The 27,751-nt window shown below is 42.9% G+C and overlaps 1 protein-coding gene across 1 annotated transcript in view; it reads left to right on the top strand.

Annotated features, from left to right (window-relative positions):
- LOC311519658 (suppressor of tumorigenicity 14 protein homolog) overlaps positions 1 to 23,193 on the top strand; it is a gene marked incomplete at both ends in the record, with an annotated part of 28,232 nt that extends 5,039 nt beyond the window's left edge. Inside the window, 12 exons of the mRNA XM_084626390.1 lie at positions 962 to 1,181; positions 2,534 to 2,676; positions 5,203 to 5,300; positions 7,559 to 7,671; positions 8,657 to 8,790; positions 9,483 to 9,587; positions 9,955 to 10,062; positions 15,342 to 15,461; positions 17,373 to 17,556; positions 19,179 to 19,450; positions 21,389 to 21,525; positions 23,035 to 23,193. Of these exons, the coding sequence (XP_084482516.1) occupies positions 962 to 1,181; positions 2,534 to 2,676; positions 5,203 to 5,300; positions 7,559 to 7,671; positions 8,657 to 8,790; positions 9,483 to 9,587; positions 9,955 to 10,062; positions 15,342 to 15,461; positions 17,373 to 17,556; positions 19,179 to 19,450; positions 21,389 to 21,525; positions 23,035 to 23,193 (1,793 nt within the window). The remainder of the gene's footprint in view (positions 1 to 961; positions 1,182 to 2,533; positions 2,677 to 5,202; positions 5,301 to 7,558; positions 7,672 to 8,656; positions 8,791 to 9,482; positions 9,588 to 9,954; positions 10,063 to 15,341; positions 15,462 to 17,372; positions 17,557 to 19,178; positions 19,451 to 21,388; positions 21,526 to 23,034) is intronic.
- Positions 23,194 to 27,751: the final 4,558 nt, after the last annotated feature.

Below are 27,751 nucleotides of genomic sequence, written 5' to 3'. Positions count from 1 at the left end.
GTTGATGGCAGGGATAGTGGGGACACAGACTTGCAATAATCAAACACTGCAGATGTCGGTGTGGATAGAGTTTCCGCCTTGGTGGAGTCAAGGTAATGCCATAAACGAACAATGCACCAGCAGTAGTCTGAAGATTTGCAAAAGAAAGAGAAGAGTGCAGGCAGAGTCAAATAAAAGGTGAGAGACCAGAGGGAGCTATTGGATGCGGATCTGTAACTGAAGGGTCTCTTGTCTTGGAGAAGCACTTTTGTGTCTGGAGACTTGTACCTGAAAGATATTTAGATGATGGCAGAGTATCTCTTCTGAGCCAACATAAGCCCCAACTGACTGAAGGAAACGACGAAAACAATCCACTGGGGGCTAAACCTAAGGCACATGTGCTTTCAGCCTTGCAGTGAGATCAGTTATGTTGTGTTAGGTTTCATGTGGTGAGTTTTGGAGGGTCACATACAAAGTTATTGAGTTATGGAAAAAAAGCCCTAATTTGGGGGGTTTCATCTTTTGTGTGCACTTTGGTTGCCGTGATAATTGTTTAGTTGGTTAGAACGGATTGTGGCCTAATTGCACTTGCTAATGCTAAAAGTAATGAGTGCTGCTTTGGTCTGAATTAACTCTAGCACTGCAGTTAGCATTCGTGAAAGATGTCGGATTAACAGAAGTAGAAATTTGGCTTTATATTCACAGGCCAGGTACACAGAGCTCCCTTTACCATACCACTGTGCTTCAGCTTTGTCCCAAAGGGGGTCACCTCTGGGTATGAGAATGAATCACAGCATGGCTTCAGTGTATATTCAGTCCTTGTCCTCTCTGCTGAGACTGACAAGAATGCCAGCTGGGGTGGTCTTTGAGTGATGTGGACAACTGCTCACAAGGATCTGGACAGAGATTTCCCCAGTTAATTTCTTATTTACCCTTTTGTCTACATTTTTTCAGACACTGATCTAGTTTGTCTTTTGTATAGCGGTATCCTTCGACTTGTATGCAAAGCCAGGTAACAACAGGACTTTAACTTTGCTGAATCCCAAGAAATCTTTTTATCAATGGAGGCTGCGTGTTCCTTCTAACTATATTGTGAGACTTGTAGTCCTTACTCTGCATGGTGTCACTCCAGGGAGTTGTGCATCGCACAGATTATCTGCATATGATTTTCTTCTTCCTCTTCAGAACAAGATCATTACAAGGTATGATTATAAAGGAAAGCTACTTTTTTCTCTGGCAAAACACACACCAAATCTTATCTGTATGCATCACCTACCTGACCTTTCATGAACACATTTTTATTTTTTCTAAAAAGGAGGCTTGCATGGCTCAAAGGATTGGTAATGAAACATACAGGCTTTAAAAGGCTAGGTCAAGATCCAGCCTGGTTTAGCAGTGACCAGAACTCAGTACCATGTGAGGTCTCTTTGGTAACCTACCTGAAATAAGTATGTAGTCTTCTTGCAGTTCCTATCAAAGAGATATCTGGACTCATAAGTATCTGCTAATATTTGGCGTTCACATTCACCTTTGTTTATGCACTCAGCAAGGAGGCCAGGGGTTGAAAAGGGCACAGACTGGTTGACTCATTGCCTAGTAGTAGTCCCTCATTCCCTCCAAATCAGCACTGAGACACACAGGGTGAGCACTGTGGAGAACTCTGTGTCACTACTGTCCATGCTGTATCCATTCTGTGGGTAGAGATCAATTTCAAGGGCTGTCAACCCATCGTGTTTTACAAGCAGTAATTCGACTATTTAGAAAGCAATGAAGAAATGTGTTGGCTTGAATTCAGTTGATGTTAGTATCAAGAGGCTTGTGATATTGTCAGTTAAAGCTTCATGTCAGAGAAGACATTTTAATTTCAATTACATGTATTTATCTCGTACAAAGTACCTTGAACTCACCTGGGCACTCATGTTTGCCAACAGGAGTCTCAAAAATAGGAGCTGATACACGGGGAGAAATTAAGTATATACAAAGGAAAGAGAGACTCTCTCCAATCCCACTATCTGCAATGTACAATTCAAGTGCGGGAAATACTTTTTTTCACTTGTTTTGATGTTTCTATTGGGTACTAATAATCTGTCACACTTGTTCACTGACCGAATGTGTGTTTCTGTCTACCCCACAAAATTCAGGGGACTGTCACTCTGTTTGTACAGCACCTAACACAATGCAGTCCCAGCCTAGTTGTCTTCTAGGTACTATCACTATGTACAGGCTTAACATATCTGATGGCTTTGTAAAACTGCAAATCTCTATGTACCTATTAGCAGCATCCTTTTGGCAGTGAGACTGCATCTCTTAAAACTACCCCAGACCCTCACTTTGAGTAAATGAAATCTAAGATTGGGAAACTACAGGTCAATGTATTGGGCTCTCAAATGACAAACAGTTCACTGATGGGATGTGTCTAGGGGAGTTATGTCAAAGCAAGTGTCTAGGGGAGTTATGTCAAAGTTCAGCTTAATGTATTGGAAGAAATGCAGTCTAATTTCAGAGAAGGACAGGAATACAGAATGTTATCTAATTCAGTCTGTATATATTTCAGATGGTGTGGAGTACCAGGGGCCTGGAGTCCTCCTGTCATACGGTTAACTTCATCGAGTAATGTTATGCTGGTCACCTTCTCACTGGACAGAAGAAAAGAAAGTAACATGCTAAAAGCATACTTCCAAGCTATTCCTAAAGTTGGTATGTACTCAAATCAATTATGTATTTGAGGTAGGCAAGGTCATACTTTAGCCACTACTAATTTAGGACATTACTTCTTGGAGGTTATTGTTTCTGGAAAAAAGAAATTTCCATTCTGATCTCCCTGAAGATGATTTCAGGTAGCTGAGCAGAAGATGAGATTTGAGATCCTTCCATTTGGTAGGATTAATCTTCCTCTCTGGTTACTACTAGACCATCTCTCCAAATGGTTGCATTTGCCCCAGCTCAAACTCATTAAATGTCATATTTACTCTTCACATATACTACTCCCAAGAGAGCACATTGGCAATCTCAGTAAAGAGGCACAAGGCTCCCATACAATCTTGCCTCTCTTGGTACTCCTGCCAGCTCCAGTATGAGGCACACTGGTAGAGTGTGGATGGGGTAAGCTCGCAATTCTGTCTGGTTAGCGTGGAATACTTTGAGTTGCCATGGTTGAGTCACCTGCATTTTGCTGCAGACACTTCTGAAGTTAAACTAATACCAATAATTATTTACTCGCTTGCCATTACTGAATATTTCCCCCTTCTTCTGATACATAAGGGATCATTGGTATTAATGGACAGGATTAATGTCCAACGTCTTTTGTCCCTATGGAGTAAATTATGTGGAATAGCCCCTATGAAGCTAAATTTTCAAAGGTGACAGGTAATTTTGAGCACATCGGTTTTTGCATGCCCAACTTCATACCCTCAGTGGTCTTACTTTACGTAAATGCTCAGCAGCACCTGTCTTTTGAAAATCGGACCCCTTCAAGATTGCCCAAGGTGGGCACCCAAAATTACTAGACACACAAATTTTGCCATAGAAATGAATGCAATTTTAAATGTAATACATAAATGCAATTACTCATGGTTTCTTAATTCTCACACTGCTATACTGCCTCAAGAAAACAGTCAATAGGAATTGCGGGGCAGGGACTGGATGATTACAAGTATTGTCAGTAGGAAGTGGAGCTTTGCAGTCACCAGTTCAAGTGCAGCACAAGTCTTAAAGATACACAAACTGTTTGACTTACATGAAATGAATTGAAGATCTCCGTCTACTTTTTAATGATTCAGCATTAACATCATAAAAATGCCATCTTCATTCTATGGCAAGCTCCTCAGAGAGGTCAATGACCATTTGGAGAGGTTGTTTCTGCATATCAGTGTTGAGGTACATTCACACGTGTGGTGTGTGTCTGTGAATGCCTCTTTGCAGGCCACTGTGTTTACAAAGAGTGCACTGGGGGATTTTCCATTCTTGTATCCTCTTCTGTAGAATGTTTGCTCTTTCCTCCCACAGTGAAGTTGCAAATGAGAGTGTTAGGTCAAACAGCTTCTCTTTTTATTTGACTACAGTTGTTCTTTGCTGATGTGTGGGTTGATCTTTCCTTGTTACTCCTTCTATACATAGCCCACAGATGGAACCAGAAAGGAATAAAACCTGTGAATGTAGTCTGCTATAGTAATAGTGAAAAATTTCATGCAAGAGTATTTCCCATTACTACTAAAATATACCTTCTGTTTAATTTGTCAAAAAAACTCTATTATCTTCATGAAGTAAATCAATAGGTGGCCTCCCTACTGAAATGAACAAAGCGTGTCTTGGGGTATAACTGCAGAAATATTATTCTTGGAAAGAAGGAGGAAGCAGTACCAATATTTGCTATGCACAACCATATTGTATTCAACCATATTGTATTCAACCATATTGACACTTAGCAAAGTCAGGGGCCTGAGTCTACTTTTACTTAAACCAGTTTGACACCAGTGTCAGTCATTGACTTCAGTGATATGATTGCAGACTTATGTTTGTTGTACTGAGTGAGGAATTTTGCCTTGTCTTAATAATACATTAGTATAATTTCTCATTTGTGTTGCACCTCTGGTTCTAAGGGCCTCCCAAAGCATGCAAGTCTATATACTATTCTGACTTCTGTTCAGCACTTGTGTAACCCTGCTGAAGACAAGAGAGAGCAAAACTTTGAACCACTATACATACCAGGAGAAGGGAGGGGATGAGGCAGTGTGGTAGATACAAGAGGGAGGAAATGTTCACTTCACCTGCCACTGAAAGACTTCTGCTGCTGGGGTAGATGCACATATACAACAGTTAAAGACACAAAACTATCGTATCCAATATGAAACAACAAAATGGATGTTCAACAAGTACTTTGTAACAGGAAGCAAAGTATATTTGGTTACTCTTATCATGGATATCTAATATACCCTTACTTAGCTAATACTGGAGAACAGCACTTGGATTCACCTACTGCTCTCATTTGAAAGTTAATTGTTGTAATTATATCTAGAAATAGGAGATGTGATAAGAAATCCCAGAATGATCACAACGTAGGATAGTTATTCTCTGGGAACATAGGATGAAGTGAGATGGCAAGTGTCATGGCCCATTCTCCTATCTCTAGTCTATACTTAGAGAAGGAACAGAGAGTGAATTAAATACTCCTCTTAAGTGCCATTTATGTAACAGTGTAGATTTATTGGTATTTTTCTCTTCCAGTCTGTGGTGGGCGTTACATCTCTTGGAATGGGACAGTGAGCTCCCCTTATTATCCAAGCTACTATCCACCAAACATTGACTGCAGCTGGCTAATCAGAGTAAGTGTGTGCAAATAGTAGTGATTTCATTAAGTTTTCATTTTACATACCAGAAGTAAAAATGGGAGAACGTGTCTTCCATTATGGATGAAACAAGGGAATCCATGCCAAGAACCCTGCTAGCAACCATTGTGCATTAATATGGCAGCTGATTGCATGTTTTCATCTGTGCTGCAGACTAGGCTTTAGGTACCTCTGCAAGTGGGGCAAGAGATGACAAATTAGCCTGTGGTAGCGACAAAATACTGGACCAGAAGGCCTATTAGTTTGTTCTAACTTGGCAGATCCTATTATTACCCTCTTGGCCTAAGCAGTGAGTGGTTATTTGGGGCCTTGCTGGATCATTTCCACTAGGAAGAGAAATGGATGATACAAGACACATATTACTTTGGTACAATCCTGTTCCTTTCCAAAGGATGCACACAGTCCTGTTTGCTTGAACATAGTAGAAACAAACAGGAAGAAGCTTTCTTGTTCAGAAATCTAAGTCTGCTTTTCCTAAAGATGTGCGCAAAAGAAACTCTGCCTCTCGGCTTCCTCACAGGGCCATGTAAACTTCTGCTTCTCCCACTACCTGCAGGCTTTCTTGGAGCTTTCTGCCTGTGGTTACAGCAATGCGTGGCTTTCTATGTCAATCAATGCCTTTTCCCCTATGTTTGCAATCAGTCCCAGGGAAACTTTGCAGTCCACTGACCTTAGCTTCTAATAGGCTTTGCCATGCAGCCCCATTGCCTTGGGCAGTGGATTACTATTATTTCTGGCTATCATTACATAAAGGCCTGAAACTGTCTGTAGATCAGACTTCTGCTTGATGGCAGCCATTAACACTTGACAGTATAACACTATAATCTATGCATAGGGCCCTACCAAATTCATGGCTGTAAAAAACACATGACGGACCGTGAAATCTGGTCTCCCCTGTGAAATCTGCCAGGGAGGGGCAGGGTTGGGGGTGCCTCAGCTGGGGATCCTACCAGGCTCCAGCTGCTAGTCCTGGCAGGGCTGGGGAGGGATGGGACTTCCTTTTGTCCTGCGGAGGCTGCTCCTGGGGCAGGGTCAGACCCATCTCCAGAAACCTTCCCACAGCTGCGGGAAGCTCCGCACCTCCACCCCACTTCCTGCCCCCATTGCTCCCCAGCCAGGTCACTGTACAGGTTGCTCCCCAGGGGTCATTACAGGGAGCAGCTCCCAGGGGTGGGTCTGACCCGGCTGGGATTAGCAGCTGGAGCCCAGCACATAGTAGGAGCCCCCCGGCTGGAGCACCCCTAGCCAACAGTGCCAGAACTGGGGGACTGAGGGCCATGCCCTCCCTTTTTAACATGGGCATAGTTTTGGGAGGAAGGGGCAATGTTGCCCCCCCAAATTGCAAGCCTCGGGCAGGCACGCAGCCCCTGCCAGTGCCTCTCTGACCCTGCCCAAGGCTTGCAGTTTAGAGGGGGGAGGCATGGCTCCTGGCCCCCCCTGGAAATGGCACTTGTGTCTCCCCACTTCTACAAAGGTTCCGGCACCCTTGCCCCATACTTGCTCCTCCCCGGCTCCAGACCCAGGGCTTCATGGTTAAAGGGGCCTTGGGCTGGCAGTGTTTGGGTGGGGGAACCACAGTGCCCCCCAACAACAGGGCCCTGGACTGTCACCCCACCCAGAAGGCTGGCCCTGCCCCCCCCAATACCATGTGACCCTCGTTCTGCACTGCCTGCTGCCCAGCTCTAAAGGCAGCGCCTCGATCAGCAGCAGCACAGAAGTAAGGGTGGCGATACCACGACCCTCCTACAATAGCCTTGCAATACCCCCACAACCCTCTCTTGGGAGGGCACTCCCAAGGTTAGAACACTGTGACATTTCAGATGTGAAATTGACTTTTTTTTAAAAGCCTATAGCTGTGAAATTGACCAAAATGGACCACTAATTTGGTAGGGCCCTATCTGTACACCAATATTGTTAACTGTAAAGGTTTAGGAGGAAAATTTCAAAGACACAAATGGCAGTTGGGCTTCCAGCTCCCTAACGGACCAAAGCAGTTGGGTGCCTAGCTGCAATTTGTGCCTGAGGAAATCTCCTTTTTATTACATACCTTTCTTGCCTATTGCTGGGAGCAGGTGGTGGTGGAGGTATTTTCTTTTATAATCTGATGACGGGAATGTGATTGATGAATGGCTGTCCACTTGATTGTGAGGTAATAGAACAGAATGTATTAACCATATGTAAACTCCTTGGTTTGGATTGGTTTTTGTTTATTTTCTTTAACACTTTGCTTGTAGGCACCCCTGCCTGGGTATAAGTTGTCGCTAAAAGTCCTTGTCATACAAATTCAAGAGAAGTCTCCAGGGTCCAATAAATGCGATAAGGACTGGTTAGAAATTGATGGAGTTAGGTGAGTTAAAACACTGCTCACTATTTTATTTGACATTGACATTCATTGGTGATACTCAGCGAGGACGCAATTTGTCATTCTACAAAACGTTCTGTACTCTAATCTTGGATTTCTCCAGCTACTTCCAGTGCAGAAACATACAACTTTGCAGACATTGAGACATCTTTATTCAGGCTTTCAAAGGATGTATTTTTCCTAATTATGCCATGCAGCGAACAGGTCAAATAGTTGTCACCAATGGTAATAAAAGCCTCATGCCCATTTCACATCAATAAAAAAATACTTAATCTATACATTTCATGACAAAGGTTGGTGGTTCAAGAGATGTTGAGTGCAGGATCTTGCATTGTTTTACTGGAGATGTGAATTCTTGGCTACCATCTTGAACTAGCTTCTTTTCTAGGGAGTGAGATCCTTTGCCATTTTAAAGCTTTGTTTTCAGTTTCCAATGTCTCTTTAATGATTGCTCTTTGCCTTGGTTATTGAAAACAAAATTAGAAGTGGCCAGTCATTCATCCTTCAGAAGGAAAAAAACCAAGGTGGCAGTACAATGTTTGGAACCACGTCTAGGAAGTGAAAATGCTGGGTTTGCAAAACGGAGCTGAAAACCTTTAAACAAGCTTTCTTAGTTTTCCAAAGGCAGAGGATGTGGTTGCAATATTGACCTTCTTGCTATATTTTTAGAACTTTAGGCTTCCAGTCTCAGTGAGAACCAGGAAATTCATTACATGCAAAATAGTTTTGGGGAAAAAAAAAGTTACACACACTGTATTTTCAACCTCCAAAGATAAGTTTTGGGAGCACATGTTTAATGTAAAGGTTTATCCGAACCTTATCACCCTCTTTACATGTTAGTAGTTTTGTACCTGTAATAATAGTAAGGGTAGCTGAGCTGGCAAGATACAGTAAAGTAACACATACAAAAAGTGTTAAGACTTGGTGAAGGTGAACTGTAGTTGTAATTATTCTGTTCTACACTTGACAGATATTGTAAAGCTATTGCTGAAAGCAACAGAAACAAGGAATATGGCTATTCAGTTGCGATTAATTTCCATTCAGATGAACTGGTCACGCAGAGAGGGTTTTATATTGAATATAAAGCTTTCAGTCACGTGGACCGTAAGTGAATACAAGCGCACTTTAATTTTTAAGGGGTCCATGTTATAGCTTTGGGGGAAACCTTGCTTCATAGGCCTACGTTCCACACTCTAACTCATAGTAATTGTGGAATGAACAGGAGTTGTCCTTCAACCTGATTGGTTGCTGATCCTGCCTGTCTGGTCCAGAGGTGAGGGGAAAAGAGTCTCTGCTGACTTGATCTAGGCATAGAGAGCAAATTTTCAGGTAAACAGTATTAAACCTTGTCCCTAAGAATCTAGAGGCTGGCGTGCTCCAGTTATTATGCGAGGGCACTCGTGTTACTAACAAATTTTTCTAGTAATGATAACCTACAGGTTTCAGTCTTAGTGTTGCTGTCCAGTTGGAGATTCTTGGTCTATTTAAATCATTAAACATCTGCATTATTAGTGCTCACAGCAAACAGAACTGTGTGGCCTCCACCTCTTTAATGACAATGATAAGAAGGTTAATACTAATTTAAATTCTCCTTTCTATCCATTCATTTAAATTCACGTAAATCAGAGTGCCTGTTAAAATCACTTACCTTTTAAAAAAACAAGAAGAAGAAGAAGAAAGATGGCATTTGCCTTAGTTGAATTTTATAGAACAAAAATAAATGAGGTACTACTGTCCTCAATGCATATTTGGTCCCTAACACCATTTTCATTACTTCTATTCTTTATTTCTTCTAGCATGTCCTCGACAATTTAAATGTACAGACAGAACATGCATTCCTTTAAACAATCAGTGTGATGGCTGGAAAGACTGCTCAGATGGCAGTGATGAATTAGACTGTGGTAAGTTTATTCAATTTCTATTTTTAAAAACAGTCCTTCAGCAAGGCACTTGGAGGGCTATAAAATGCTTTTTTTTAAAATGTGCAATCAGAGGGAATAATACTTGAAATAATACCCTTCAATAATACCATATAACCCTGCACCTACCAAAAATAAAATACATATTGCATAAGAACCAGACCTTCCAAGAAACAGTCAATAATGTTTAACATATTTATTCCAGAGCTTCCTGTGACAGGACTAAAATCATGGGAAGGATAATCTTAGCCTACTTCAGAATATTGTGTTCTTGAGTGTTTTCAGATCCTTGGATGAATGATGCTGTGACTGGGAAGTGCCACCAAAATTATAGATCTCTCTTCTTCAGGCTGTAGTCCAGAGGAGTCTAACTGTGGTGATGGGAAGTGTAAACACCGTTCAAAGACATGCAAAGGGGACGACAGTTGCGGAGAGGATAGTGATGAAAATGATTGCCGTAAGTGTGTTGAAAAATAGTTTAGAATATCGGTGGGGAGTCGGGGGATAGGGATATGTTCATTTTCTTACTGTCTAAAGTTTTTGTGAATCATCTGATAAATAGATGGAATAGCCTGCATTGTTATATGTGTGGTGTGAGGATAATTAGAACTTTCATATGCATGCATCATGTTATGCTTTTTAGACTATTAGCATGTGTTGATCACACTACGTGCTCTCCATTTTGTTACATAACAACTGAACCTTAGATTGACTGGGTGAACCGGATGGTTTTGGATACCGATGAGGGTAGAGATGAACTTGCTGGAGGAACAGAAAAGAGTGATGGTATTTATACATGTGGGAATAAAGACTGTTGGAGAATCAAAGGTGTCAGCGATGGAAGAGAGTGATTTACCATCATATCTATGGCTCTGTCAGTGCCGGAATGTTCCTTGAAAAAGTGCAGGAGAGTTTGAGGTTCCGAAGATGAAATTGAAACTAAGTCAATGTCTTTGCTGAAAAAAACAAAATGTTTCTTGCTTGAGTGTTTTCCCCTGTCCCAAGCCCCTGGGAAAAAAATAGTATTTGCATAATCTGGGAGGTTGAGTCCTTCATAGAATGTAGCCATCACAACGATGCATGCTCTGTGACTAGGGAAAAGGAACTACCAGCAGGTCAGGTAATACCTCAGGGAATCCACAGTCCACTTGATAGCCAGAGCTTTCTTCTCAATAATAGAATATGTTATCATGGGGTACAACTTTCTGCTTAAATATCGGATTGGGTGCTCTTTGCCTTCAAAGTCCTCGGAGAGCACCACTTCCAGGCTGGCCTCTGGCAAATGAATTACTGCTGGGAGAAGTCTGCATTGGCGAGGTTAGGCACCTAGACCAGCCATGCCTTCAGACTGTTAAAAGCTTCATCTCATCAATCATCTCACCAGACCTTTTTGGTGTCTCTGCCTTTTAGTAGATCATTCAGGGGAGCCGCAATCAATGCAAAGGTGGAGATGAACCAGTAATAATATCCTTCCAGACTGAGGAAGCAGCGTATCTGTCTTCTGAGCCAACATGTGGGGCATGAATTTAATATGTGGACTTTAGCTAGCACCAGTGTCTCGAGGCCTCCTCTCAACTGATACCCTGAGTAAGACACTTCTGTCACGGCCAACTTACACTTGGCAGGATTAGCTCTGAGGCTGGCCTCCTGTAGGGAACCAGAACCCCTCTTAGGGTGGTCATCCCACATACGACTATGGCTACAGTGTTGTCAAGGTAAGCCCCAGCGTATTGGTGGTGGTGTCCAAGGATTCAATTCATAAAGTGCTGGAAAGTTGTTGCCACCCCCCTTGGAGACCAAATGGCATGGTTTTAAAATGGAAATGGCCAAAGGCGGTTGAGAACACATTCTCTTCCTGGGAGAATGGAGACCAGGGGATCTGCCAATAGCTTTTTGTAAGCTCATCCATGCTGAGGTATCACGCCAGGCCCAACCACTCTAACAGCTCAGCCACCTTTGTCATTGGGTAAGTGTAAAACTTTGTGATGGAATTGACTATAGAAAAGCTTGCCCCCGTGTATTGTCGAGGTCTTCCCCTCTCCGTGCAGGTAGCTTGGGTCACTGGGCTGGTATTTGTACACGTTTTCTGTCATGCCTGGGGTTCAGTATCTGCTGGCAGGCATCCAGCACCATGAGTGGCCCTAGTTGGCTAGCGGACAGAGGTTGCACAGTCCCATATCTAATGACCCATCAGCTGCACCATGTGATGCTGGAGCACCCAGTCCAGGCCCCTTGCTGGAAGTCTGGATACAAACTCTGCATCCTGGACTGGCTCAGAGCTCTCGCCTGGGCGCAGCTACCACCAGCAATGCTCTGTAATCAGTGCACCACCACCAGGCACCCGCCCCCTTGTGGTACATCTCTGCTTTAAAGTGCTGCCAATGGGCATCTTCACGAATAGCCGGGTAATCGAAAACAGTGGTCTTCACCCAACTGTAGTCTCTGTCCGGTTCTGGGTCAAGGTTGCAGAAGGCCAGCTGTGCCTGTCCCATCCTGTAGGGAGCTAAAACTAAGTCCCAAAGTTCCAGAGACCATAGAGAGACCAGCGCCACCCTCTCAACAGTGGTTCGGAATGCCTCAGGATTGTTGTTAGGACCCATCTTAGTTAACGTCACAGCTGACAGAGCTCCCTCTAGGGGATTGGGTGCTGCGGGGCCTCCCTGTGCAGCAGTTGTGGGGTGGGTCTTAACTGTTGCAGAAAGTCCCTCTGGAATTTGTGCTGCTGGACACAACCTCCTGCAACAACTGCTGCTGGGACATCCAATGCTGCAACGTTGGCTGCTGGAATTGCTGTTGCTAGTTGGCTTGCTGCTATTGCCATTCTGCTATCCATTTACACCAGTGCTCAGGGTCTATCACAGCTGAAGTCCCCTCTCAAAGGGCTGGTGTGGAACCTGTTTCTGTCTCAGGGTCTTGTATCAGGCGCAAGGCTTCATGCCTGCCTTCTCCCTTGGTTGTGGTCAGCCGACCCTCAGCCTGGGCTTGGTTTTAGTGTCATTGAGTCTCTTGTCCCTGGGTCCCCTATGGGAGCCCCACTGCTGTGGAATCTCACTCCTCCCACCGGGAGTTTAGGTTACTCCTGGGGTATTCTCAGCATCTAATTACAGTTCACTTACCCAGGTCCCTGGGTCCTGCCACAGGTAGTAGGCAGGAAGCAGCCTTCTAGGGCTCCTTGCCTGTATCATGCTCATATTGTCAGTCTGCCCCAACCAAAAGGGGTTAAAGGGAAGGCGGAAAGGCTAGCCAGAGCCATGGGCTGGGTTCCCCTTGATACTGGCAGTCCCTAGCAGTGTGAGCAAACTCCTCCTGCCCCCCATTCTGTGGTCACTTTACCCATTTTGAGCTCCCCTTCTCCAGGTGGAGCATGTCCTTCAGGCATGCCTAACTGGCACTAGCCTTTCTACCAGTGGGATAGGGGTGTATTTTATCACAGGAGCCACCATAAAGAGATACAGATCATTAGAAGAGAGTCACTTGTTTCTGTTGTAAATTAAAGATCACAGACTCTCTGCAGGCAGGATGTTTATTTAGAGGGAAATGCTAGAGGCCTCAATTATGGTTGGGTAAATTTCTTTTTGTTTGTTTGTTTTTTTACGTATCTGATTTGCAATCTGTGTATAAGACTATTAATCTGAAGTAAATTGTTAGTTTAAAACTGCTTTGTGAGAAACTAGCTATAAAATATAGCTTTTTTTTTTTAACTTACCAAAGTAAGCCTAGTCTCAGAATCCAAATGTGTCTCTGGTGTCCTTCAGTAATGTGGAGGAAGCTTTAGAATATAAAATAAGTACATTAACAGTATACCGTTTTGGCTTATAAGAATGTGTGAGAGTAACATCTTCGATGCAAGTCGTGCTTTCTGGAATGGGATTCCACAGTATAATCAAATGAAATCACATGTCTCCAGACAACTCACTGTTTCATTGATGTGAAACTTATTACTTTACCCTCTCTCTATCTCTCTCTCTATATATATATATCCATCCGAGTTGCTAGATGTGCACAAAAATATGTGTATCCATTATTTGAAAAAGTTTCCCTAGAGAACTAGTAGAAATCCTATTTTTAATGCATTAAAATCTGGACTAGACAAAGCACTCAAGTATAGTACAGGGAACAATGCTATTCTGACTTAAGGCCAGAATGAGCAAGATGATGAAATCAGGTATTTTCCATCTCCAACTTCTGTGGGTTTTTTGTTTTTGTTTTTTGACTGGAAGAGCTGTGTAGTATGAAGGCAGATGGACAGTTAAATATCTAATGAATGACAGACAGTGGCTGATTTTGAAATATCTACTTTGTTCTCTTACTTGCCATAGGTTTTCTGTTAGTTTTTCAGGACAGTTGAATACCCACAATATGACATACTAGCCTTTCCGTTGATACATAATATAAAAGGAATGTCTAGGAACTTGGCTCCATTCAGCAATGCAAAGCAGTACAGCGACAAGCTTTTTGGACAGTAAAACAGCAAGAGGCATTGACTACTTTAATTGTCATTACCACACAAATACAATACCTACAAAAATGCCACAATTTGGGGCATAGGAATGGATAAGAACTTGTAAACAAATGTCATTTAGTATACTGATCAATAAAGTTTAGGATCTTTATAAACACTAACAATCTGATGGTGTAGAAATAGCTCTACTTACATGTTATATTCCTTCCTCCTAATCTCTGTTTTCCTGTAGATTGTGAATTGCTTGGGGCAGAGGCTGTACTCTCTTGTCTGTCTGCAAATAGCTCAGTATACTTGGGATGTTACCATAAAACAATAATAATAATAAATAAATGCATGATGCTGAGGTTTCTGGAAGGATTTTCAAGTAATAAATTGTAATAGATTTCTAAAAATGTACCTGGAAAAGGAGGTGGTATCATAAAAGGAAGTCATTTACTCAAATTTGAAACCCCCAAAGCCCCTTTTATGGTGATGAACTGCCACGTAATTGGACAACAGGCTGATCAGATGTTGGAAGTATTCGGAATGCTGAAAGTATTGGTGATGCAATAAAAGTAATAGAGTGCCTTAAAGCTACATAATTTAGAGGTAAAGCAGGGTGGCTTTGTTTTGGCAACGTAGGCCACTTCATTCTTGAATGACAGCAGCCACATGGGACTAATGCACTTTGCACTTTGACTTTTGCACATTAACTTCATATGGTGACTTAAATGTCTTGAGTGTCCCCATACAGACATGACCTTAGAGGTCATGACCTTCAATGCCCTTGTCCAAATCATATTTATAAATAATGTGACAAAGCTTCCTCTCCGCCTCGGTGGGTCCTATGCTTCCGTTTAGCAGCGGGCTGGGGTATTCCTCTTTTCCCTCAGAACTTTCCCCCATGCCCCTGGGTTTACTGTCCACACTCTGTCAGAGCAGGGTTCCTCCCAGCCTTCCTGATTGGGGAGTTGCAGGGTGTGTGTGTGTGTGTGTGAAGGGGAGTCTCTCGGTCTCTGGTAGCCCCTCCAGACGTGGTGGCAACAGACCAGACACCTGGTTCAGTCTCTCCCCTATGGCAGGGTCTCTTCCCTCAGACCTCTGTGGCCCAGAAGGGCTGTCCGCCCTGTTGGGCAGGGATTCTCCTACCCTTCGCCTCTATACCTCCGTGGCTCCTCTCGTAATGCTTGTCAGCATCTGCACTGCACTGCACTGCCCAGCTCTCCAGTAGCTTGCCTTCCTCCGTCCGCTCCTATACTCCATTTTTTCACCTCAGTTATGTTTTCTTTCAGCCTATAAAAGTTGTTCCTCATATGCATATAAATGCCTGAATGGAAAATGCCCCACAAAACCAAACCCAGAATGTGATGGAATAAGAGACTGTGGAGATGGATCTGATGAAATGAACTGTGGTATGTGAAGTTTAATTCATTTGAAATACATTTTAAATGAAAGTTAATTCATGAGTGAATTATTGCAGCAAACTTAAATATATATTTATGTATTTGGCTCAAAAATTGGGTCAAATTTAGTATACATTTAAAAAGAAAAGATAGGATTTATAAAACCACATATGAATAAAAATAATTCCTTGATAATATTTGTATGAAAACATTTCCTTTACATGTTTCTCTGCTTTATCATCAACCCAAACACAATAATCTTGGGCCAATTGAGGACGCCGAGAAAGTGACAATTAGTTAAAATACTGCACTAAGTGAAACTGACGTGTCGAAGCCAAGTGAAGTTAAAAAAAAAATTAAGAAGTCACATATGCGGTGAAAAGTAAATTTAATATTTAAACTTTGTTTTAAGTTAGATCTTACCTGTAATACCTGTAAGAATAGTTTGTTTAGTATTATCAAGAGCGTCCACTTTGTACCTTAGCTTGGATAGAACACTGGAGCAGGATCAGTAGACATGAATTCAATGAGACCTCAGGAGGTCATCTGGTCCAACCCCCTGCTCAAAGCAGGACCAATCCCAACTAAATCATCCCAGCCAGCGCTTTGTCAAGCCGGGCCTTAAAAACCTCTAAGGATGGAGATTCCACCACCTCTCCAGGTAACCCATTCTGGTGCTTCACCACCCTCCTAGTGAAATAGTTTTCCCTAATATCCAACCTAGATCTCCCCTGCTGCAACTTGAGACCATTGCTTCTTGTTCTGCCATCCGCCACCACCAAGAACAGCCGAGCTCCATCCCCTTTGGAACCCCCCTTCAGGTAGTTGAAGGCTGATATCAAATCCCCCCTCACTCTTCTCTTCGGCAGACTAAATAAGCCCAGTTCCCTCTGCCTCTCCTCGTAAGTCATGTGCCCCAGCACCCTAATAATTTTTGTTGCCCTCCGCTGGACTCTCTCCAATGCGTCCACATCCTTGCTGTAGTGGGGGGCCCAAAACTGGATGCAGTACTCTAGATGTGGCCTCACCAGTGCCAAATAGAGGGGAATAATCACTTCCCTCAATCTGCTGGCAATGCTCCTACTAATGCAGCCCAATATGCCATTAGCCTTCTTAGTAACAAGGGCACACTGTAGCAGTGCATGGGATTCTTCTGTCCTACGTGCAGGACTCTGCACTTGACCTTGTTGAACCTCATCAGATTTCTTTTGGCCCAATCTTCCAATTTGTCTAGTACCCTCTGTATCCTATCCCTACCCTCCAGCGTATCTACCTCTCCCCCCAGCTTAGTGTCACCCGTGAACTTGCTGAGGGTGCAATCCATCCCATCATCCAGATCATTAATGAAGATGTTGAACAAAACCGGCCCCAGGATTGACACCTAGGGCACTCTGCTTGATACCGGCTACCAACTAGACATTGAGCCATTGATAGCTACACGTTGAGCCCGACAATTTAGCCAGCTTTCTATCCACCTTATAGTCCATTCATCCAATCCATACTTTTTTAACTTGCTGGCAAGAATACTGTGGGAGACCATATCAAAAGCTTTGCTAAAGTCGAGATATATCACGTCCACCACTTTCCCCATATCCACAGAGCCAGTTATCTCAGAAAACAATCAGGTTGGTCAGGCATGATTTGCCCTTGGTGAATCCATGTTGACTGTTCCTGATCACCGTCCTCTCCTCCAAGTGCTTCAAAATGGATTCCTTGAGGACCTGTCCCTGCCTTGCAGTCACTTCATCTCATGTGTAACATGGGAATGATGATACTTAACATTCCTTTGTGAAGCATTTTGGGATCGGCAGCTAGAAGAACAAAGTATAAGAGGCAAGTATTAATAAACCTAAGTAAAATGACTCAGTGCCTTATGTGTATTAAATTCTTAATCCTCCCATTCAAAACTTTCTTTATTAGCTTGTGGAAGAATCCTGTTAAAAAAATCTAGAATTGTTGGAGGTGAAGATGCAAGATCTGGAAAGTGGCCTTGGCAAGCAAGCTTGCAGATGGGAATGTATGGCCATATTTGTGGTGCATCTGTTGTTTCAAATAGGTGGCTGTTATCTGCTGCTCATTGTTTTCTGGACTCTGATTCTATAAGGTAAGTACAGGTTGTACAATCCAGAGTACACACAGTTTAGTTTAACAGTTTTAGTTTCATTAATTTATGTATCCATGTTGCTGGCATAGTGGCTTTGAATGCATAGTTCTGTGCATATGGTCTAATTGGTATGTTTTGTAGACCCAGAGCACACTTCATCCAATAATCAAAAGTATAAAGTATCCAGAATAATTATTGTTAGCCTCTAAAGTACTCCTTTTCTTTTTGCGAATACAGACTAACACGGCTGCTACTCTGAAACCTATACCACCACTGTAACCAGAAAGTAAATCCTGCTTTTGAACCATGGAGTTAATTGTGAACACAGCTTAAAAAAATGTTTCCAAAATAATACTCCTAACCATTAAGATTAGAGCACCGCTAACAGTGGAAAAGTATGGAAACTGGCTGGTGTTAGGGGCTGGTGGTGTAGTGAAGACAGGCATGGTGATGCATAATATCCTGCAAAGTGTCATCAAGATTACTCATGTGTTGTATCCTGGAGGGATTTGGAAGGCTGGACTTCCTGAACTGTAGATGGATCCCAAGTACCCATTCTATGTTTAAAATGCCATCCTCCTATCAAGCTAATGAGTGAGTGGTAGCCCATCAGTGCAATGTTAGGAGGAAGCTGTAGTCCCTCCTGGTTTTAATTGGATGGTTAGGTGAAATACCTGAAGTTTAGGACTCAGAACTCCTGGGTTCTGTTCACAACAAGAGTCATAGTGAGGGATAAAAATGGCAATATTCCATTCAGACTCCATCTGCATTATCTGAGCAGCTGGAAGTTCTGCCAAAATAAGTAGTGAAACAGTTGGCAATGTTGATGTTTAGGAACCTTGATTTTTCAGATTTGTACAATGTAATTACTGCAATTATGTTCAGAAAAAGGGTAGCTATACATCTAACTGGCCACTTGGAAGCACAATTACCCACTTTGCATAAAAAAAAATCAGACAAAATAGGCATAGATTATCAGCTGCAATTATGAATAACGTGCCTTTAAAGTATTATTAGGTTTCAGAGTCAACACTTCATTGAGATGAATATGAGCAATTGTTGCTTATGTGTTTGAGTTATTGTTCCTGTTGGTTTGCTGGCTGGTGCAGCAGTGACAATGGTGGTATTAGTTCTCAATCAGAAGGAACAGAAACTTTATTTCTTAAGAAAGCTTAAAGGATGGGGCTCACCATATAATTGGAACTGTAGCAATCATTACTGGCTCAATCTGACTGGGAATCCCAGCCCTGCCACTAACTCGGTGAGACCCGCGTAAGTCACTTAACATATCTGTGCCTCCGTTCTCCACATTAGTCACATGGGGATAACTCGCCTATCCTGTAAAGTCCTTCAAGATCCTTAGATGAAAAGTGCAAAGTATTAGTCATATTACTCCCAGAAAGCATCCCTTTGGAAACCATGAACAAAAACGCAAACTAATATTCTACTTAAAATAAAAATGAGATGTATCTGTCCTACTGATTTCATATTGTGCCCCTTGGGCCCCCCTCTCTCCCCGACTTTGGTATTTCTCACAAAATATTGTGAATACCTCTTAAACAACAACCTGGCATGATGATGTTTATCCGATGGGCATTTTATAAATATTGTCTGTTTTGCAGATACTCTGTGCCTTCTGGCTGGAAAGCGTATATGGGCATAAGGATCATTAACAAAAACAGCAATCATGTAGCTATGAGATCAATCAAAAGGATTATTGTCCATCCACGGTATGACCAATATATCTCAGACTATGACATTGCCCTGTTGGAAATGGAGACACCAGTATTCTTCAGTGAGCTGGTACAGCCCATTTGTTTACCCAGCAGTCCTAGAGTATTTTTTTATGGAACTGTCTGCTATGTAACTGGCTGGGGAGCCCTAAAAGAAAATAGTATGTTCATTTCCTGGATATGTTTCTTGCAAGTTTGACTCTAATTTTAAACTGTAAGAGTGATGTGATTATGCTAAAAACAAATATAATCACGGTTTACTTAGCACAGTGGTTTTCAAACTTTTTGTGTTGGTGACCCCTTTCATGCAGCAAGCTGCTGACTGTGAAGCCCCTTAGAAATTAAAAACGGGGGTGTGTCTAATTTAATGGCGGCAGGGCGGGGGGTCAGGGCTGTCAACCCCAAGGAGTTGACAGCTCACGACTGCCATGGAACCACCTTGCGACCCGCTGAGAACCCCTGACTTGGTTGGTCTTTTAAAAGCTAGAATATTCCTTCTTTGTCAAAGCAACTTCAGTGGTTTGGCTCAGGTGCAGCTGAACATCTGTGGAGTTTCTTAATGTGGGCATGTAGAAATAGTTTAGGTCTATTAGGAGTCCTACCATTAGGCACTGAAGACTGTCATAGGCCATTAGAAAGATAATTACCCTGGATTAGCACTTGTTTCTCACATGTACGACTCATTTAATTTCTGCAGTACTTCGAAAACAATTCTATAGATAGAGAAATAGGAAAAAAGTTGAGACTAGCACAAACTAGGAAGTAGTCTATATCTGATCCAGAATTAGAACTCAAGTGCTTCAAGCTCGCAGTTTTTTAAATTAATCTCTTAAATTGCATTATGATCTAAGACAGTGGTGGGCAACCTGCAGCCTGTCAGGGTATTCCGCTGATAATCTGCAGGCACGGCCACCCGCAGCTCCCAGTGGCCACGGTTTGCTGTTCCTGGCTAATGGGAGCTGCGGGAAGTGGTGCGGGCTGCAGGGACATGCTGGTCACTACTTCCCATAGCTCACATTGGCCGGGAATGGTGAACCGCAGCCACTGGGAGCTGCGGGCAGCCGTGCCTGCGGATGGTCAATGTAAACAAACTGTCTCATGGCCTGCCAGCAGATTACCCTGATGGGCCGTAGGCTGCCCACCACTAATCTAAGGTTTTACATTGGACCCAAATTTATCTACCAGGGTATCTTTGGCTTTCTTAACATACCTTTCATCTAACATCTGAACCCAAGACTGGTTATTTATACCTAAATATACTTTAAGTGAAGTTATAATATAAAAACAGCTATTATACAGTGTCCATTTTTCAATAAAAATTGAGATATATATAATTTCAACTTAATTTGAAACTGTGAAATTAAAATATTTGAACACCTTCCCCTCTGATAATTTCAGTTCCCCCCCCCCCAAAGCCCTAAAAAGGTCCTAAAGACCAGGTTGCTAGTACAAATTGTGGGACAGATGAAAGATATTGATGGTGAAACAGTTGACACTCACACCAGTCTGGTATTCTGCAGGGTGCCAAATATGGCCCATGATGCAATTTAGCAATCAGCTACTATCATTGGGAATTATAACTAATCAAAGCAGGATTGTTTTTATCCACATCTTCCTTCCCGATTCCCTCTCTGCTAGGAGCAGCAGTGGGTTGCCAAATACTAGGACCTGAATGGGGCTTTTGGGTACAATTTCAATACAAATAACACAGAAATATTAAAAAGCCCAAGTGAGGGCAAAGCATGTAACAAAACCAAAAACCTGTTAAATTTTGGAATGGGTGTCACATGTTGTACTGATAATTCCTGCAGATCTCCATGCCATCCCCTGCTTCAAGGTTTGGCTAATCATTATCAAAGCAAGAACTAAGGAAATGCAAGAAGGCAACAATGGCAGAGGGTTGTAAACTTTCCTGCCCTCCTTATATGAAAGCAGCATTAGTGACAGACATTCAAAAGCTGTGGGGAAGGGCAATTTAAACTACAGTACATAGTAATCCTTCGGCTCGGTAGATTCTAAACACATTCCTCCCTTCTGATGTATCTGCTTTTTCCTCAGAACTGTAAAACCGGCATATGTTACATTTTATATTGTTCTAGGTTACCTTGCCAAAACACTGCAAGAAGCTAAAGTGAAAATAATTAATCAAAGTATTTGCAACAAGCTATATGATGATCTGATTACATCTCGAATGCTGTGTGCTGGAAATCTTAATGGTGGCATTGATGCATGCCAGGTAAAAGTGAAAACTGTAGGAAAACTACCACTATGTATTTCCTTTGTATATCAGGATTGTTTGGCTTTAATGCAGTAATGGAGCACAGTGTTTTGGGAATGTGGTTAATTAGTAACATGACATAAGGATCTCAGAAGCAGGGAGGTAAGTTTGACAGGCAATACTTGCATCCTTTGAAACATGGGCGGCAGATGAACCCCAGGCTCGCGGAGGCTAGCCCCTGGCCCGGCCTGCTCCTTCTGCCTGAGTCCTGCCCCTCCTGCCAAAGCCCAGAGGCCACCCCCAGCCCTGGAGCACCAGGCAGGTGAGCGGGCGGTGTGCCCTGGAGCGCCGGGTGGGTGGGCGGCGCAGCCCCCTCCCCCAGCCCCAGAGCGCAGGCTGGTCCCCATTAACTGCAGCCCCAGTCTGGGGCGCTGGCCACTAGGAGAAGAGTCCCCTGCAGCACCGCACGGAGAAGCAGGAACGGGCCTGGGGATGGAGCATGGGTGGGGCCACGCAAGGCTATTTGGGGAGGCTCAGCCTTCCCCTGCCTTTGATATCCGCTGCCCATGCTTTGAAACAAATGCTGCCTTTCAAAACAATAGGTAAGATCCAGTCTGTTGAGATTGTTTTGCCATAAGAGGGCTTCTATTGGTTTTGGCTGAACAGGGATATAGCGATCAAGGAGTTTGAGTTAGGGTTCTTTGTGGAATCTTAAGGATGAATTTCTTATTCTTGAACTCATGGGCTAGTCAAGGTGGAATTCCCTCTTTTCATCTCTTTCTACTGTCCCTGCACTGCCCTATGGCCAGCTGCTTGTTCAATGGGATGATTCGGAGAAGAGAGGTAAGTCACCATTCATCTTCTTCTCTTCTCCTTTGCATCCCCTTGTTGTTGCCATTGTGTTCCATTTGGGTTTGGCAGAATTAGATTTTCATTTTTTTAAATAATTTTGATGGGTTATATTGATGTTTGTTTTAAGCATTTTTTATTTTTATCAATTTTAAATGCTCAGACTTAGGGACATTATGGGTGGAGGGTGTCGGACAATAATTGTGTAATGACAGTAGATCCTGAGATTCAAAAAGTTAAAACTTTCTAGTAGTTAAAAAACAAATTGTCAACATCACACATCAAAACACACAAAGTAAATATCCTTAAATCAAACTCTCTAATAAATTCTCAAGCAGCATTTTTCTTTCTTTGCCTAGCTGTAAATTTTAATGATTATTGTTGGAAATATTTTTTGTCAGTTTGTGGTGTATATGGTAAAACTAACATTTACTAGCCTTCACTAATAAAAATCTAATCCTCCCTAGCAGAGTTCTATTAATTTGCATTCTTTGGTCGTCTTGGTTGTAATGAAATGTCACAACGTGAATTGGATGCATGAACAAATGTACAGCCACTGTCCAGAAATAGAAAATATAATAATTTGGGGAGAGTGTCTTTTGTCCATATGTTACCTAATCTTCGTATTACAGTGCAATGTGTTTTGTTCTAATGACTGAACTGTATCCTTTGCTTTAGGGTGATTCTGGAGGTCCATTGGCCTGCGTAGGAAAGGGAAATAGATGGTATCTTGCCGGCATTGTCAGCTGGGGTGAAGGATGTGCTCGGCGTAACCGCCCTGGTGTATATACAAAGGTGACAGAGCTTTATGACTGGATTCGTCAGTACACAAACTGATGTGCTTAGAAGAAAACAAAAGTCACTATTTTTACCGGAGTAATCCATGAAATATGTTTTTCTGATATCATAAGGAAACACTGTAGATGTTTGTGCTGAAGTTCATAAATATAAATATAAATATTTAAAAATTGTAATTAACTTCTCTGCACATTTCAGGAACAGTTTGAACTGAAAGTAATTGTTTCTCCATCTTCATTGTCCATTTCTGGTGATGAAGACAAACAGGGCTGAATGAAGTAAGAATGGAGTGGAACCTTGGGCCAAATTCTAACCAAACCTTATTGGATATTTGGATCATTCCTTTCCTCTCCCCTCCTCTCCAGCCCCAGCACATATAAATATATACATGCACTCTCTATATGCAATGTATTGGGGTTTCAGACAGGATCAAGGGCCCACTTCTCACATCTGGTCAAAATATACAAACTGCAAGTCAGGGTGGTGTGCAAAAGTGGGTTAAAGCTCTCCTTTGCTCATGGTGCTGCTATGCAGGACTGCTGCCTCCTGTGCTGTGTTTAGAGGAGGTCTCAGACTGTTCTACCTTAATACGGTTTTTAATAGCCGGAAGAGGCCAAAAACATAGTTCAGGTTTGTTGTGATGTAGGGGCACCACAAACTCTCTCCCGCTTTGGTAGCCACGCTCCCTTTCCTTGTTAAGTTAGCAGCAGGGAGGGTGTTTGGCATTCAAGACCAAAGATAACACTAAGCTCTATGCCAATGTTGGGGGGAGGGATAGCTCAGTGGTCTGAGCATTGGCCTGCTAAATCCTTGAGGGGGCCATTTAGGGATCTGGGTCAAAAATTGGGGATTGGTCCTGCTATGAGCAGGTGGTTGGACTAGGTGACCTCCTGAGGTCCCTTCCAACCCTGAGATTCTATGATTCTCGTGATGCTCCCTGGGGTGGTTAAGACAAGCATACAGGGGAGCTGGAACAATTTTTATAGTGGGGGTGCTGAGAGTTCTTGAACCAAACTGTAAACCCTGTATAGAATGGAAACCACTTCAAGCCAGGGGTTGTGGCAGCACCCTCAGGTATCCCTAGGCCAGCGCCTATGTAAAGGTGATCAAATTCCATCAGTAGTGTAGCATAAATCAGTCATATTAAACCTGAAGTTCTGGCCCTAGACTTGCAAGGACTTAAATACCATTATTGGTGTCTTTGGAGTGACGGTATTTTAGAACAGGTGAAAATGCTGTTAAAGGATTTAACATGCTATTAAAAGGAGCTCAGTTCAGTTAATCTAAAGGGAACTGCACCTATTAGATGGAGAGAGAATTCTTTTTCAGTCTGGTACAAACAAAACTTCACACGCACAAGCTCCCTAGCTGCTATCAAATGTTAAACTATATAATCACAACACAGTCTCATAAGCTGATTATACTTTGTGAGAACAAACCTATTGCTAGCTACTTATGGTAATAGCCTTATTCAAATTAACTCTTTCGTGGGTGTCAGACTGCAATAAGAGGCTCATCTTGAATTATCTCCTATACAAAGAAAGCCAGGAGCTTGACCTTAGGATATTCCAAACTAAAACAATTGGAGTACATTTTAATAGGAATCTACACTTTTTTGGATGATTATCTTGTAGTCAAAACAGCTTGAGGTTCACCTGGATCTATAGCACTTGTTAGGCTGCAATTATTCTATCTGCTTAGGGCTGTAGTACACCCAGCCTCTAAGGTACTAGTAGTGTGTCAGGGATACTGCAACTGGCAGGTAAGGGATGAGGTGCTTCAGTTGCTAGGCCTTGTCATGCTAGCCCTGGCGTGTCCCAAGAACCCTTCAGACACTTGGAGAAAGGAAAGGGGCATTTTACTCGGGCTGGCAGGAGAGGGAAAGGTTGCAAATACCCTAGGTATAGTGGCTTAAACAGTTAGAGCTCAAAGTGAAACTATAGTGGTTCTTATTTGGGCCCACTAAACAGCTTTTCAGGCCTAGTGCCCAGGGTGCTTTCTCCAGTCCAGTTTTCTTTTAAAAGCTAATAAGACTGTGCAGAGTTCCAGGCCTGGATCAGTTAGTGGTGTGGCTCGTTAGAACCCTTTATGCTGGCTCCCGGCCCAGCCTCTGCTGCATCCACACGTACCTGAACCTGGCTGCAATGTCCATCAGTCACTGTTCCATATGTGGTTTCCCAGCTCCTGCTGCAGCCTGCTCTGAACACAGTTACCTGGCAGTTTCCCTCTGACATCAGCTTCTCTGCTGCCCCACTTCCCCAAGTGCCAGCTTACTTCCTGGGTCAGGGTTTCTCATAGTTTCTGCCCCTTTTCCCTACTGGCCCACAGAAGGTGATGAGCCTGCCTGAATGTCCATCCCAGGGGGTTATAGATCAGTGGGGAGGGGGTTCCTTCTTAGCAGACTGATCACAAGTTTTTCTCGTTGCTTGGTATCAGTAGATAGATCCTGACTGAGACTTCCAAAGCTGTCTAGGGGATTTAAAGCACCTGTATCATTAAAATGAATGGAAGATATGTCTAACCCCGCTAGACAGCTTTAACTGTCTCCCCTTCTAGAACTTGTAGTTTTAGGTTTTCAGACCTGAGGTAACATGATGATGGCGGCAGTTGGCGACATGGCTGCCACTCCCTGCCACGCTCACAAATGCACAGCTTGCTTATGGTTCGATGAACGTGCCCCTCATAGTGTGGCCAGCTCTTGTGATTTGTTTTTTCTTTGTCATGAGTGATGGGATTTTGGCTGGGCTGGAGCTAGTCTCACAATGATGCAAGTAACTCAAGCCCTCTAGTGTATTTGAGCCCTCTGCTTGGTTATTTTTCCTCAAGAGGTGGGCAAATGGGGCAGGCAGCCAACCAGAGCTGCCACAGGAAGAGCGCTGTCTCCTCCTCCCCTCTGCAGCAACCCAAAGCCCTCCTCATAAGAGGGGCATGGGGAGGAGGTAGCAGAAAGAGCCCAGCAGCTCAGGGCAAGTCCACTGCTCTTCCCTCCTCCCCTCTGCAGCACCTGGCCTTGGGGGATGGAAAGGAGCAGCGGGGCTGGGGAAACTGAAGAACCCTGGATCTGTCCCTCCAGCCTGAAAGTGGGAAAGAGGACCCCTTTGGAGCCCCCCCACACCTGGGAGACGGGGATGAAGAACCCCGGAGGAGAAGAGGGGAGGCCGGGTTGCTCTGATGTGGGATTTAGGGGCGGGGGCTACGAGGGACTGAAGTGATTCAGAGGCTAGGGGCAGAATGAATTGCTGGGCAGGGGGTTGGCTGGTGTGGGGATGAGCGCTCCTGCAGCAACAGCCAAAATCTACTTATCTAATAAATTTGGAAGAGTGGGCCCCGGTAATTGTGGCTCTCTCTCTTGGGGGTGGGGATGGGAAAGCATTCAAAAATCAAGACTGAAACCACTATGTAATCTTTTCTCTTTTTTTTAAACCCTCATACTTTGAGTCTAACTCATGATTTGTAATCTCTCTTGAGGTTGGCAATACTACCCTCACTTATTTTTAGCTCACTTTCGTAGTCTGACTCATTGTACAGTACATCGGGGAAGGCGTTCTGTAAATTACACTTAGGTACAGGAATGAATTTTATTGTTGTCTGCATGTTACATAATTCATGTATTTAAGATTCATTTTTTTAATATAATTCTCTCATTAAAATGTGTGTTACTTTCTCCAGGTTTTTTAATTGAATGTAAAAGCACTGTCTATTCTAAACTCGAAAGACATTAAAATTCTAAAAGTATTTTATTAATGTACAGGTTTTTCTTGAATCGTCATTCACTTCCTCCTTTTAAATAAAATGTGGAGACTAAGTATTTATGAGCTTTATTGCACTACTGAAATAAAGTAATTCACCCTGAATTATTAGTATGCTTAGAATTGCAGTCACAGCTTTTAAGCTGCAGATGAGTTAAAATCAACTGAAGTTTCCTGATTATTTAAATAAAGTTGAACTGAGACGCGCTTAACCTGCCAAGGTTTGAGTTTGTTTTATATTGATAAGACTCTGAATATCATCACCAGAGAATGACGTTGCATTCCTACAGTTTTAGATAAGACGTGAGCCTTGGCCACAAAGTTCAGATCCAGTTCTCAAAGTCCCTTACACTAGGAAGGTGGGGTCTCAAAACCTGGGTTTTAGTTCAGCCCATTACATATAAGTGTGTGTGTATGCGAGAGGTAAACCACGAAGTACGCATCTGGATGCATATTTCAGGAGTTAGTGTGCAGGTCTAACTTATTAGTTGTGAATGAACTAATGTTGGCCTTGACAGGTAAGTGAAATAGGAATGACATTTTCACAAAGCTTACACCAGGTTCATGATTGCAGATCTTAACATCTGAAAGTGTATTGCTGAGTTTTCCTACTTTTCTAGGAACTGCTGGCTTAAGAGCAAAAGGAGCTCATATCCATCAGGAATATTCTGAGACCTCTCCAGGAGCCTCTGGGTCAGGCAATCACTACATGAAACAAAGCCATGAACGCAGGTGCCAGAGTTTTAGGGTAGTTCAGAACTGAACTTGACAGTTCAGACCTACTTTCTCTACTGACCCATTTGGTTTCTTTTCTTTGGGAAAAGTGCTGTATAAATATCAGCTTGCTT

This window comes from Lepidochelys olivacea (genome assembly GCF_965140295.1).
Source record: "Lepidochelys olivacea isolate rLepOli2 genome assembly, chromosome: 1".
Lineage (NCBI taxonomy): Eukaryota > Metazoa > Chordata > Testudines > Cheloniidae > Lepidochelys > Lepidochelys olivacea.
The sequence above is the reverse complement of the archived record's forward strand: the minus strand, read 5'-3'. Positions and strand labels throughout refer to the sequence as shown.